We start from the raw sequence: 14,102 nt of genomic DNA, 5'->3' as shown, positions 1-14,102 counted from the left end.
CCAACTCTGAAAGCAAAACCAGGGAATAAGACACAAATAGGTATAAAACAAATAAAAGGCAAACTGGTGACATTTGTTTTGTCGTAGACGATGCTGGTTTACTGAAGCAGTTTCATGGACATGGCACGAGGCTGTGGGGCTCACTGATTCTGTCGAGGGGGCTACAGCCCCCTGGGTCATGCTGGGATGTGGATCTCCCACCACATTTCTCTCCATGAAGTGGTTGTACAGGGAAACCTTCCTGTGTTCGCTTGGCACAGATGCCTCATTTACGTATCATCCTGCCCCCTCTCTTCTTTCCTCATTAGCCCCTGACATTCAGCATAGCATGACCTTGCTGCAGAATGATTGCAAGCCCGCGCGTGCACACACACACACACACACACACAAACGCAGGCACCACAGTCCTGTGGCAGGACCCAATTATAACATAGTCATCCAGATAATCTGGAATGTTTTTGCATCCTATTTTAAAGGCATTATCATCTGAATGAAAAGCCCATGCACAAATTCTCATAAGGACTATATCTGAGGACTTTTGGCAGACACCAGTTTAAGATACATTGATTCACATCCTGCCTAAATCCCCAAAGTATTCAAAGCAGCCTCAAAAATTAAACACAATATAGAAAAGAGAAACGGGCAAGACCAAGGACCTGGATGAGAGTGTGACAGTGGTTAAGAACCAAAACTTTCGCTGAGCTACCTGGCAGCAAGGGCAAAAGGTGAAACACACCATGTTAGCTTGTTCTTATTGTCTAATAAGAGAAAGCAGGCAAGTTCTCTGAAGAGACAGACTTCCTGCCACTGAATTCAAGGAGTATTTGCCGCATAGGTCCTTTATAGATGAGACTTTGGGGAGCCGGAGGCACCGAGAAAGTCTTTTTATATAAAAAGTTCTCCAGAGCTTCTCTAGACCTCATAAAAGCTGAGAGGATATTGTTAAATTTTAAAGCAGGGAGGATACGATTGGTGTCTTAATAATACTTTACTTTGCAGAGCATCCTCGGGGTTTTCAGAGTACCTTTTTTGAAACATTTATTATTTGAGTCTCAGGACAGCGAAGGTGGTATTGTCTTCAAGATGGGGAGGGGTTGAGCGGGGTCTACATCTTCAAGTAGCAAAGTTTGGGACCGTCTCACTCTGTCAGGTGGGTTTTAGTGGTGCTCTGTCTGAGTCGGCATTTCCTTCAAAGGAAACTTTGAATCTGCTGAAGTGGTTGGACCTGGCCCGGTCTGTAGCGCCCTGTGGAAGAGGCCGATGTGTCAATGGTGCTGTCACTCAGCGCCACCAGAATCACCCTGCGCAATGAATGGCGTCCTGCCTGACTTCCTGAAACAAGTTAGACGTGGGCAGCTGATTCATTTCAGATGACTAAATGAACAGAACTACTGGAAGGGATTGTGTACGTGGCCCATCTGAACCCTGGGGAACGTCTCCCAAGTGCTACACTGTTGGGCTCACTCTCATTTATGTCAGGCTGGTGAAATGCATAGCCAAAGATTCAGTTGCTGCTTTTTTCTTCACCCCACCTCCGTTATCAAGTGCTTTCTCATTGTGGAAAATATGAAAATTTGTGAAAGATTGGAAGGAAGGAAGAAAAGAGGGAGAGAGAGAAGAGCCACGCACAGTCCCACCACACATTTTCTTCTGACCTTTTTAAATGCAATTTTCTTTATATAATTGATATCCTACACAATAAGATATATGATTTTATATCCTGCTTTTTTGCTTAACATAATTCATAAGCTTTTACTTAAAACTCTTTGAAAAAAATATTTTTTCGTCAGATTATTTTCTGTTTTTCCCTGATGCAAAGAATGATTTAGCTTAGTTAATTATCTTTGTACATTTCAAACATTTATTTTCCTCCTTAAGAGAGATTTCTAAAAGTAGAATTATATGGCCAAAGGTATGAACATTTTAAAGACTTTCTCTTTCTCTGTATATGGACACATGGCTTTCCAGAAAGGTACCAGGTGATACTTTTCTCAGCATCAAATGAAAGTATCTGTCCTACCTCACCTTCAAACATTTCCTAATTTGAAAATGTAAAATAGCAATATGTTATTTTTATTTGCATTTCCATGATGATTAGTGATAATACATGATATTTTATTTTTTTGGATGGGGAGGTAATTTGTATTTATTTCTTTGTGAATTATCTACTTATTGGGCTTTGGGTGTTTTAAAAGAAATTTCTATGACCTTTTCATATATTAAGGAAATTAACCCTTTGGCATGTTTATTTCAAAGTTTTAGTTTGAAATCAGTTTGTGCTTTGCCGTTGGATTTTTTGGTAACAGTTTTATTGAGATATAATTCATGTAACATACAATTCACCCATCTAAAGTGTACAGTTCAATGATTTTTTTGGTGTATTCACAGGCTTGGGCAACTATCACCACAATTAATTCTAGAATATCTTCATCATCTCTAAAAGAAACCTCATACCCTTTAGCTGTCACCACCCCTCCTAAGGCCCCCAGCCCTAGGCAACCACTAATCTACTTTCTGTCTCTATAAATTTGCCTATTCTGGATATTTCATATATTTGGAATCATATGTGGTCTTTTGTGACTGGCTTCTTTTATGCAGCATAATGTTTCCAGTGTTCATCTATGTTGTAGCATGTATCAATATTTTATTCCTTTTTATGTCTAAATAATATACCACATTTTGTCTAACCACTCATCACTTGATGGACATTTGGGTTATTTCCACCTTTTGGCTATTATGACTAATGCTGCTATAAGCATTACAATTTAATTTTTAGGTTTTTAAAAGTTGTTTACTAAAATTTTAATTCATGTCATCAACTCTAGTGCTTGTTTGGATTATATTTCTTTGGTTGTTTAAGATTAACAAATCTTTTCCCAAACCAATGATAAAATTTTCACCTTTTTAGTTTTCAAAATTTGTTTTATTTTATTTTTAATTTCAATCTATAATCCATCTAAATTTTATTTTGGAGTATATGAGAATTAGGAATAATCTAAATAGTCCCTCTGTCCCTCTACCCCCACCCTAAATAGCTAAGTTTTTCCAGCACCATCTGGTGAGTCATCCTTCTCACCAACCCTTTTCTTTATCCTGTACTGATTTTTAATACTTTCTTTATTACATATTAAGTTTTTATGAGAATGAAGCTTGATTTTGGGGCTATCTATTATATTTAGTTGCTCTGTTTTACTTTTTATAAATTTAATGTAAAATAAGACTACCCTTTATTGTTTTTTAAACTTTAGTAGGAGACATAATACCTATAGAAATGGAATTTTCCTGGATAGGAAAATTGAATATTATGAAGAACATGGTTGTAACTATAATTTAAAATTCAATGCAAGGTGTGGTGTGTAGTTTGTATTCTAAATTTTATTTGTAAACTGAGGAAATTTTTTCCCATGATTGTTGATTTAGTCAGATTTTCTACATATTTTGAGACAATTTTGGTAATTTATTTTTTTATCAAAATTGTATTGAAAATTTCAAAATTCCTAGCATAGAGTTTTCATATCAGTGTGTTTCTAAAAATTATTCTCTGTATCTTTGTCATCTCTTTCTCATTAGGCTTATTTATATTTTCTCTATTACTTTCTTAACTATATTTACTAGAGCTTTGACTCTTCGGCCAGCAGATGAATGGGTATGTAATTTGGGAGAAATGAAGAGGCTTTTCTTTTTTGAAGCAATGGTAGATTGTACTGTGCATCTATCCCAAGGAGATTATACTGTGTAATAAATTAGAATGAGTATTTGGCCAGAGTTGGTGCCCACCACCCCGGCCACTCAGGACAGTGTTGAAACAATTCTGGAGCAATAAGTAGTTCTGGGAGCGTCTTGCAGTTTTAAGTAACTGATTGAATGTTTTAAGTCAATGGGATTATTTTCTCATCCAGCAAGAATGTCAGAAATGCCAAAATGGGATGTTTAGGCATCTAATAATAAAAAATTGAAGCTTGATGTGATATTATCTAATTATTAAGAAGAATATTAATTATCGCTGATCTTTTTGGCTCCTTCCTTCACAAGCTCCCGTGGGTGGGTGGGGGTTGGTTGGGTGGCGTGTACAGCTCTGTCCATGGGGATGGGCCCTGGCTGTTTTAGAAATAAATGATCAAGGAGAAAAGGGTGTTGGGAAGGGCAGATCTGGCAGAGAAAATGGCAGCCTTCGGTTAATTTGCCTTGGAGAGCAGGGTGGGGAGGAGACTACTGCACTTAGTTTTTTCAGGGAGATAATTAGTACTGAGTGAGAGAGGAGTCAGTCAGATTGGAAAGGAAAGGAGAGATCCAGGAGATTGATGGCTCTGATGCCTAGCGAGAAACAGTATTACCCTTGGAACTCCCAGGGTCCTTTGTGCCATCTCTTAGCACTAAATTCTGCCTGGATTCTTGTTGCACAAACGAGGTCAGAAACCTGGCTGCACTCAGCCAGGCCTTCTGGAACAGAGCGTCTTGGGAGAAATCACGGAGAGGGGAAGAGCAGCAGGAGTACATGCCTCACTGCCCATCACACTCTGAGACTGTGTGTAGACAGCTCTCAGCACAGATGGCAGGCCCTAGGATGGGATCCCTGTCCAAGGCTGTGGGGCTTTTAAGCTGCATATCCTCCCTTGGCCCGAGCAGGTCCTGGAGGTCCTTGCCTCACAGTTATACCAGTAGGATGTGGTGGTGCCTTGGCCCCCCAGCCCTCCTCCCTTACCTCAGCCTTCATGGTTGTGGGAGCACAGCCTCTCCCCTGGCGTGAACTGGGTTCTGGGGTGCAAGCCTGTGGTTACAGCTTTCTCTGGGAACATAGTGGCCTGACCCTCTGACCATCCCAGCATTCTACCAGGACTGATTGCCATGAGCTCTGCAGGAGGCCAACTCCTTCCCTGGAAGGCCAGCCTGCAGGAATCAGCGAAGCTAACCTTTACCTGTCACTCCAGCTTTTAGATTGTAGCCTCCCTGAAGTCAGGATTGATGTCTGATTCGTCCTTGTGTCTTCTCAGTGCCTAACATGATTGGCTGGCTCTGAAAGTGGTTTAGGAATGAAGAAGAGGAAGCCCAAAAAAGGGACTGGATGAGCCTTTGCTTTCCTCTTAACCATTCTTGACCATTTTGTCCCTCTTTGAGGATCTGGTGAAAGCTTTGGACTATCTCTAGGAAAGTATAGGTGAACACACACACACACACACAGAATCTTGCACACAGGTAGTCTATCAAGCAATGGACCCTGGTTAAGAGCCCCTGCCTTATGGCTCTGGTAGGTTCCACTTACACTATCTCAGCATCATCTCATTCTGTGCCACATCCTCCACATCTGCACACCTCTGCTCACCTGCTCTGCATCTGTGCATGCTCTAATCTTTCCACAGTAGAGGTGTTGGCTAGGTCCTGATCTGGAACTTGGTCATACTGGTCTAAGATTTGTTAAAAATGGTTGCTTTTCGTTGTTCCTCCAGAGGGGGTACATTGGCTAACCATGACCCTGAGGAATAATGGCTTCCTGAACAGCACAGTTTACTTGATATTTCAAAGATGACCTTTAAGTGGGCAGCCCATCCTTGACCCCACCTTAGGAGAAGGGGCCTCCTTTTCTCACGATCACCAAAGCCAGCCCTGCAAGAAGCCTGGAGGTAAAGCTTTGCAAGCCTGTTGGTTGAGACTAGACTTGCCTCAGACAACAGCCTGCCTCAGACTTTCTGGCTTTCTACCCCACCATCACCCTCTTGCTGTCACCCTATCCTTGTGGCCTGCATGGTGGTTGACTTTTCCCCCATTAGATCCTCTTTCTTGATTTCCTGAGTCACTCCTTTCAGCTTGTATTTGTTTGACATTCAGAGCCATTTCCTATTTGGTAATGTTTGGGGCTTTCATGGGGTAGAACATGCCCATAGTTCTTCCTTCTGTTCCCATTCAGCAGTGTCCTCTGTTCTCTAGATTCTGGCTGCGACTCAGTCACTGACACTGAGACTGAGGACGAGAAGGTCCTTCCCTACTCGAAGCAGCAGAGCCTGCCGCCGGAGACTTCGCCTGGGAACCTGATGGTGGTGCAGCCGGACCGCATTCGCTGTGGGGTAGGCACTCCTGGGGCTGGTGGATCGGTGTCGGAACACGGGCTTTCAGGCTTTTCAATGGATATGTTGTAATAAAGGGAGCGGGGTTCTCCTGTTGCACTGCGGTGTAATCCCAGCCTTCCCGTGGGGTTTCCCCTGTACATTAGCTACTCTGGGAACCCCAGTGTCTGAGCCTGGGGCACACGTCACTCGTTTAAGTCAAAGAGAGACGAGCCCTGGAATGTATGTGTCATCAATCTAAGATTTTCGTTCATGGATCAAAAATTTAGAACATGTGGGAGACCAGCAGACATGAGCATAACAAGACATTTCTGCCAACCCTGGAGTTAGAGGCCTGGGTCTGTTCGTACCTGCCTGGCACTGGGAAGAAGGAGATAAAGGGCATTTTGAAAGCTTGCTTCTCTGTCAGCTCATCGCTGGCATCACCCAAAGGAGTGCCTTGAAGCTTGATGGCTGAAATTTGCTGGCCAGTATTGCTTCCTAAAGGGAGAAGATTAATGCCTAAGCATAACGTGGCTAACATTTCCAGGGGTGGGACATATATCAACAGGTGGCTTGAATGTGATGGCCAACTGATCACCACTGTCATTTGACTCATACCATAGTATTGATAGTTTTCCATTATATTTCCTTTCCTGATGAATAATGTGTAATATTAGTTCAGAGCAGCAAAACGCTTCCCTGTGGACACAAGCCCTTTGCTAAGATTGCCACCGTGGGCTCCTTGAGACAAGAGGCCTTGAGAGCTGTGGCAATGTGAAGTACTAGCTTCCTTGCACTTGAGTGGTTTTCTGTGTAGTCTGAGGCTATGAGGCATTGGACAAGGGCTCCCTATGTGGGCATTGCAAACTGCGGCTTTGGGCTGGATTGAACTCATAGACATGTTTGGTTTGGACTACACAGTGTTTTAAAAATTAGGCATGAAAATCTGAGATCAGGCTCATGGATGCCTGTGGTGAGGGGGTTTGGAACTACAGAATTATGCCCTTTGCATGCCTCCCTGATTTCCAGGCTTTCGTGCCTTCTCCCATCCTGGCTCCCCATTAAGCCAGGATTCTCCTTGTTGCCTGCTCTAGGCCTCTGGCTCCTGGGGCGGCTGGGCAGGGGTTGGGTCCTGACTGTCAACAGGGGAGACACACTTGTTCTCTCAGGCTCTCCATGCACCCTGGGAGAAGGAGCAGATGGGACAGGGCTGGGCCTGCAACAGGAGTCTGCTCAACCACAAACTCATTGCACTCAGCCTCCGCAGCCTCCAGGAGCCAGAACATGCCCCTCCCTTGCCTGTTGTAAAATCATGGCCCTTGTCATGAGGGGCTACTATAAGAACTTTATAGCAGAATCTTAGGATGAGCATTTGGGGATTTGCTCTGGCCAGAAATCACTCCTTTCCCCCTGTTTTTTGGAGGGCCTATCCTTACCAGTTCAGTCTTGAAAGGACCATTCCCCAGTTTAGCACAGTAAAGCAACATAATTCCATTTGGCAGCCTCAGCAAGAGATCTCCAAGCAAGGTAAAATAGCTATTCAGGTTGCTCAATGCCTTGGGAAAATTAATCCTCCAATAAATCTTATTTATTTTTGTTTTATTTTTATCCATAAAACAACAGAAGTTTTTTTGTTTTGGGGAAGAGCATAAGTTGCAGAACATCAGAGGGCTTCTCCAGGCTGGTGCCTCTCACACTGTAAGGTGCATGAGTCACCCAGGGGTCTTGGTAAAATGCAAATTCTGGTTCAGTAGGTCCAGGAAGGGCCTGAGATTCTGCATTTCTGACAAGCTTCCAGGGGATGCTGATGCTGCTGGTCCCTTGGCCTCAGTTTGAGTAGCAAGGCTAGTCTAAAGCTGCTCCTCAAACTCTCTGTGGTGAAGAACTTTTGTTTTTTTAAATCTCCAATTCTACCATGGACCAATGCTTTTATAAAATACAATAAAGAAAGAAATGCTATAAAACTGAAATAAAAAGACATATAAAATACCAGCCCCAGGTTTTTAATATAATTATTATTAGGTTCAACAGACATAAATTACTCCATCAAATTGCTATAAAGGTTTATAAATAAATGTTCACTCTTGGTTTTTGTAACTTGTCTTGTTGGGACCCGTGGCAAACAGTCGCTGCCCAGCACTGGACTGCAGACCCCACCCTGCTCTGGAACAGCCTCACTAGATAGAGCTGGGGCTGTGGGAGCTGGGGAGACCCTCTGGCCCAGCACCCTAATAGGGGACCCAGGAGGGAGAGCGGATGATGACGGGTCTCCCGTTCCAGGCAGAAACCACTGTCTACGTCATTGTGAGATGTAAGTTGGATGAGAGGGTGACAACAGAAGCAGAATTTTCTCCTGAGGATTCTCCGTCAATAAGGGTGGAAGCCAAGCTGGAGAATGAGTACACCGTTTCCATGAAGGCTCCCAGTAAGTAGCCCCATTTACCTCTGGAAATTGGGCATCATGTTCTGGAAGAGGCCCCCTCTTGCTCTCTTTGACCTGTCCTGTCTTTGTTCAGCAACTGAGAAAAGTGACATGTTGTAGAAAAATAGATATGTGATGGAGAAAAAAGTGAATATATTAAAATTTTTATCATTATAAAGTTCATATATTAACATTTTTCGAAATTAGAGAAAAGTAGGCAAAAAGTCATCTGACACTCTACCACTCAGTCTTTTTGCCTTTGTTCACAATCTTTAAAAACATAGTTGTTCCAATAGTATCTATTACCTTATATTCTGTTTCTCTTTATGTAATCTTAATTTATTCTCTCCCCACCCATTTACCCCGGTGCTATTACATAGACTTTGCAACTTGCCATTTTACAACATATTTTTTTCTAATACAAAAGTAATGTGTGTTCAATACAGAAAACTTGAAGAGTACAGTAACCATAAAAGAAAGTAGGTAGAAAATTACGCATATGCTCACCCCAAAGGAAATCACTGGTTTCTATATTTTTCCACATCTGTGCACATAGCATCATATTGTCTTATAGCCCACTTTCATGACCTGGAAATACACTATGAGTATTTTCATGTTAATAAATATTCTTTTACAACATGATGCTTAATGGTTGCAAGGTAATCCGTTGTAGAGATGTACCATAGTTTATAAGACCTTGTGTTAGACCTGTATCTTCTAGCTGTGACTTTTGAAGCTGTGTAATGCTCAGTTGAATAGAAGTATCATCTTTTAAATTTTCATTTCTTCATTGTCACATATATGTGTGATTTCTGGTTTCTTATTGTCTTATTGTTTTAAATTATGAAATATTGAGCATCTTTATGCATGCATGTTCTTTTTCTCTTTTGTATTTAGGATTATTTCCTCAAGATGGAATCCCTGAAACAATGAGTATTTTTAAGGGTCCTGGAAAATAGTGCTTAATTGCTTTCTGAAATGTTACTACTACCAAGTTTATTTGCTATACTATCACCAACACTAGCCGTTATCATTTTAAATATTTTTGCTAATTTGATACAGTTTTGAAAAGTAGCCCATTGTTTCAATTTGCATTTCTTTGATTACTAGTGAGGTTGAATATTTTTCCATGTTCTCTACTTGTTGCATTTCCTCTTTTGTGAATCGAATCTTTGTGGTTGGTGTATTTTTAATTTTTTCTTTCCCCCTCAAAACCCCTTCCTGTGGTGTAGAGAGAGAGCACCCAGGGAGAGGGCATAGTCATGACAGCAGCAGAGCAAGTGAATCAGTTCTACTGGCCCAGTGTGGTGGAAGCACGGAGTTCTACCTACCACGATCCCTCCCATCTTCTGCTGACCACTGGCCTTTGTATAAAGTGCTTTCGACTCAACTCTCCTTCCTGTTTATTGCAGCACTGGGCCGACAGCAGTGAACAAAACAGATGCAAATCTTCCAAAAATTAAATTGCAGACCCAGTGAGGACAATTCCTCTGCCTCAGAGGCCTCCCGTGGGCTAGTGTGCTCACCTTCCACTTCTACCCTTTCCTCACTTCCCTATCCCCCAGCTCACCTCCAAGTCCTTTCTTCCAGCCCCCAATTAATTTCTTCCCCATTAAGATGAATCCGTGAATGCTTTTCCCTGGACTCTTGTTCTTTGGGCACTTTTATAGTATCTTCTCTTCTGTTCAGACCTTTCATCCGGGAATGTTTCACTGAAGATATATTCCGGGGATTTAGTGGTGTGCGAAAGCGTTATCAGCTATTATACTGACATGGAGGAAATTGGGAATTTATTGTCCAATGCTGCGAATCCTGTGGAGTTCATGTGTCAGGTAAGGAAGTACCTGAGTTTTCTGGACATGTAGTTTCTGCTCATGGTACATGAGCCTCAAATCTGCAAGATGGGAGATAGCTGGATTTAAAATCTGACTGTCTTCCCTTTTGTATTTAGGCCTTTAAAATTGTGCCCTACAACACAGAGACCCTCGATAAACTGCTAACTGAGTCCCTGAAGAACAACATCCCTGCAAGTGGACTACACCTCTTTGGAATCAACCAGCTGGAAGAAGAAGATATGATGACAAGTAAGTCAATAAATAGTCAAACCTCAGGAAACCCGCAGTGGGTGGATTCCATTTGTTGGTTTCACCACCTGGGCAACCTATGCTCATACTTTCTGCTGGTTCCTGCTCTACAGCTCATCCTGTGAGAAGGATTCATTCTTCACTGGCTAGCCAGAGATTCTTCTACATTGTAAATCTGAATAACTCACCCCGTTGCTAAAAACCCTTTGTAGTTCCCACTTGCCTTGTAGATAAAATTCAAACTCCTTAATCTGTTTATAAGACCTTCTCAGGGGGCTCCTGCTGCATTTCTGCCCTCATCTCTCTCCACTCTCTCCCTTGGTTTCTGTGCTCTGCTCTATGGAAGGTATGAATTTCTTTCACCTAATGAAAATTCCACCCTGCCTCTTGCCACCTCGACTCATGGGAATACAGTTTCTTCCTCTCCTCTTTGGTTGCCATTCACCTGGCTAGCTTCTCTTCACCTCCCTGCAGCAGCTTAGGTAGCACTTCCTCAGAAAGTCTTTCTCGAAGCTTCCGTAGGTCCCATCTATGTGCTGCCGCCTCCCCCAGCATGTTGAGTGTCCTCTGTCCTAGTGCTCCTCAGCTGTGTCTGTCTTCTTTGCTAGGCTGTCAGCTCAGTGAAGGTTGGGACTGTGCCTGGGTGGCTCATGGTAGGCTGGAAACAAATATTTGTTCCATGAGGGAGGAGCAGTCTCGTGTGCACATGTGATGTGCTGGGAGCTGGGAGAACCATTTGCATGGGGATGGTACCTGGTGCGCTGGACAGGATGCCTGTTATGGTACTTCTGTGGACACCACCCTTACTTCATACTGTGGTTGTACTGCACAAATGGGACCAAGTCTCTGGTTACCCTCTGCCCACATTCCATCCTTCCTTAGCCTAAGAGAACCATAAGGAGGAGGTTATATTACCTTCAAGTCCTCCTGGGGGCATTCTCTTGTTGCCTCTCCCTATTTTCCTACTGCGGAATGTTCTTGCATCACTTGCAGCAAGTGTTAGTATTCTCTATTCTTAAACTTAGGGCTCAGGAGGGAGTATTTCATATCCTGACAGTGTGGGATCCTGGTGACATTTTCAGACCCTTCATCCTGAGGATCATATCCTGGTGAATAGGAATGGGTTTGTCTTATTTAAAAAAACAAACAAACTATATATATATATATATATATATATATATATATATATATGTATTATATATGTATATATATACATAAAAGTATATGTGTATATGTATGTATGTTTATATCTCTCTATATATATCACTGTTGGATTTAGAAATCAACTTTTATGAAAACAAAAAAAAAGATTTGTCCGCCAGCTCCACAATGCAAACACGCCTGTGTTCTTGCTTGAGTTTGACTTGCTGTATCCAGATGTGAGTAGGTGGAGGGGGTCAAGAAGCTCCAATGGCGCTCAAGGGTGCTTTGTTTCCCACAAATCAGAGGGATGTTAATGGACATCCTGGGGTTCACGTGCATTAATACCAACATTCAAAACCCGTCCTAAATAAGGAACTCACTGAATACCATCTTATTAATCCTCCCAGGTCCCTTTGAGATATTCTGGAAATATTTTGTAGTTCAAAACTAAGGGCCATGGAAAGGCTAAATAACATACCCAGGACTACTTGGCATACTTTATGAAATTGGGAATAAGAGCTAAGAAGATGGACTTCTTTCTTTTAATCAGCACAAAACCGTTGTTTTAAAGTGCTGTGAAATTTGCAGAGAAGGTCAAAACATGATTCCTGTTGTACTTTGTGGCTTTAGGAAATCAGCACATTTTGAATTAGTATTATTTCTCAGGATTCTCCGATCCTTTTAGACAAAGAAGGTAGGATATTAATTATTAGATTTGCTAATTAATTAACATATCATTTCTTCTGTCCTCTGAGGGCATAATCTTCAGTGCTGCCCCGAGGGAAGCTGTCAGATGTTAGACCAATCAGCCAAGAAGTAACGATTGAGTGCCTGCTGGATGCTGTGCTAGGCTTGCCAGCTTCATCTCTGTGAACAGGGTGCCCTGTGCCTTCATTTTTGTCTGTCTGTTAAGTTTTCCTTGACAATTTTTCAGATCAGAGGGATGAAGAGCTGCCCACCTTGTTGCATTTTGCTGCAAAGTATGGACTGAAGAACCTCACTGCTTTGTTGCTCACCTGCCCAGGAGCCCTACAGGCATATAGTGTGGCCAACAAGCATGGCCACTACCCCAACACCATCGCTGAGAAACATGGTTTCAGGGACCTGCGGCAGTTCATCGACGAGTATGTGGTAAGGTCAAGGAGGGAGAGGCCCCGGGATTGGAAATGCACTATGTGGTCCTAGGGCTGCCTTTTCACCAAAGACATGGCTGGTGTTCATCTCTAGTGCGTGCCTCTTCTGGTAGGGCCAGTCTGTGTGGGCTTAAGAGATGAGCCCTGGAGTCACATGGGTTCAAATTCCTGTACTAACACTTGTCAGCCACAAGCCTTTGGGCAAATCATGTATCCTCTCTCTCTCAGTTTCCTAATATGCAGAAGGAAGATAATAATAGTTCTACCCATAGGATTGTTTTGAGGATAAAAGGAAATAATGTATGTAAAGCACTGAGGTCCTCCCTCAAAGAATTTACAGAGACATTTATAGAGTGAATCTGCTGAAGGTTAATGCCGATCCCTCTTCCCTGGTCACCTCCCCACCCACCTCCAGGGAACCTTGGCACGGTGCTCCCAGCTGCCTCGCCCACCATCAGCGCCAGGTGAACTGTGTTAAGACTGGTTCCTTCCTTAGCAGAGACCACAATAAAGCTCTGCACCTGAGGCTTCAGGGAGACCACTGTGAGGCCCCACCTCTGCTGACAGCTTGTTTCTCTTTCCAAGTCTCTGCCTGTCTTAAGGTAGATATGCCCAGTTTATCTGCTCATCTGGTTTTAGACCCCCAGATCCTCCTTGATCACTGACTTCTGGGTCCTTCTTTGAGTGTAAGCTCATCCTATGCCTAGGCCTTATTCCATGCCTCAACATTGCTTTCATTGTCTTGGAGGCAGCTGCCCTTCCTGTCTCTACCTTTTTCTGGTTTTCCTCCATCTTCACAATTCACAGCAGGGATGCAAGAATAGCTCAGCCTCTCGTATGGGGCTGTGACCTCAAAAGGAGCAAAAAATACAACACAGTCTTGCTTTCTACTTTCAGACAAGAGTGAGCCTGGTGCCTCCCCAGAAACTTAACTCTCTGCTCTGTATTTGACATTCTACAAGGCAGTGACTCACTGAGGCATGTAGAGGGGGCTTCCCAAAGTTTTGAGGTGATTAAATGTGTTGAATGAATAGACTAGTGTGAGTGCCTGTTTTGGGTATTGTTGATATAAATGAGGCTAAAAGGTGCTCACAGTCCTGGAGTATTTACTCAGCTTTACTTTGAAGTCATAAATGTATAAAATGCAGTGTTTCATTTCCATGCTAACAGTTTTTATTAAGGACATACTGGGTTCACAGTAATAACTACTATTTATTGAATTTATTTGATTGGCAAATGCGTTATCTCATTTAATCCTCACCACAATCCTTTAAAGCTG

The 14,102-nt window shown here is 42.6% G+C and overlaps 1 protein-coding gene across 4 annotated transcripts in view; it reads left to right on the top strand.

The window, feature by feature from the left end:
* The window catches only part of PIK3AP1 (phosphoinositide-3-kinase adaptor protein 1), a 108,862-nt gene that overhangs the window by 43,725 nt on the left and 51,035 nt on the right, over positions 1–14,102 (top strand). For all 4 annotated transcript variants that reach the window (XM_004427894.3, XM_014785606.2, XM_087432353.1 and 1 more), the window contains 5 exons: positions 5,923–6,059; positions 8,322–8,466; positions 10,153–10,295; positions 10,415–10,547; positions 12,625–12,821. In XM_004427894.3, the coding sequence (XP_004427951.1) occupies positions 5,923–6,059; positions 8,322–8,466; positions 10,153–10,295; positions 10,415–10,547; positions 12,625–12,821 (755 nt within the window). The remainder of the gene's footprint in view (positions 1–5,922; positions 6,060–8,321; positions 8,467–10,152; positions 10,296–10,414; positions 10,548–12,624; positions 12,822–14,102) is intronic.

The sequence above is a fragment of the Ceratotherium simum genome, chromosome 6 (assembly GCF_057802395.1).
Source record: "Ceratotherium simum simum isolate JZ-2026a chromosome 6, ASM5780239v1, whole genome shotgun sequence".
NCBI lineage: Eukaryota > Metazoa > Chordata > Mammalia > Perissodactyla > Rhinocerotidae > Ceratotherium > Ceratotherium simum.
Note: the sequence above shows the minus strand (reverse complement) of the source record. Positions and strands in the feature narration are given on the sequence as shown.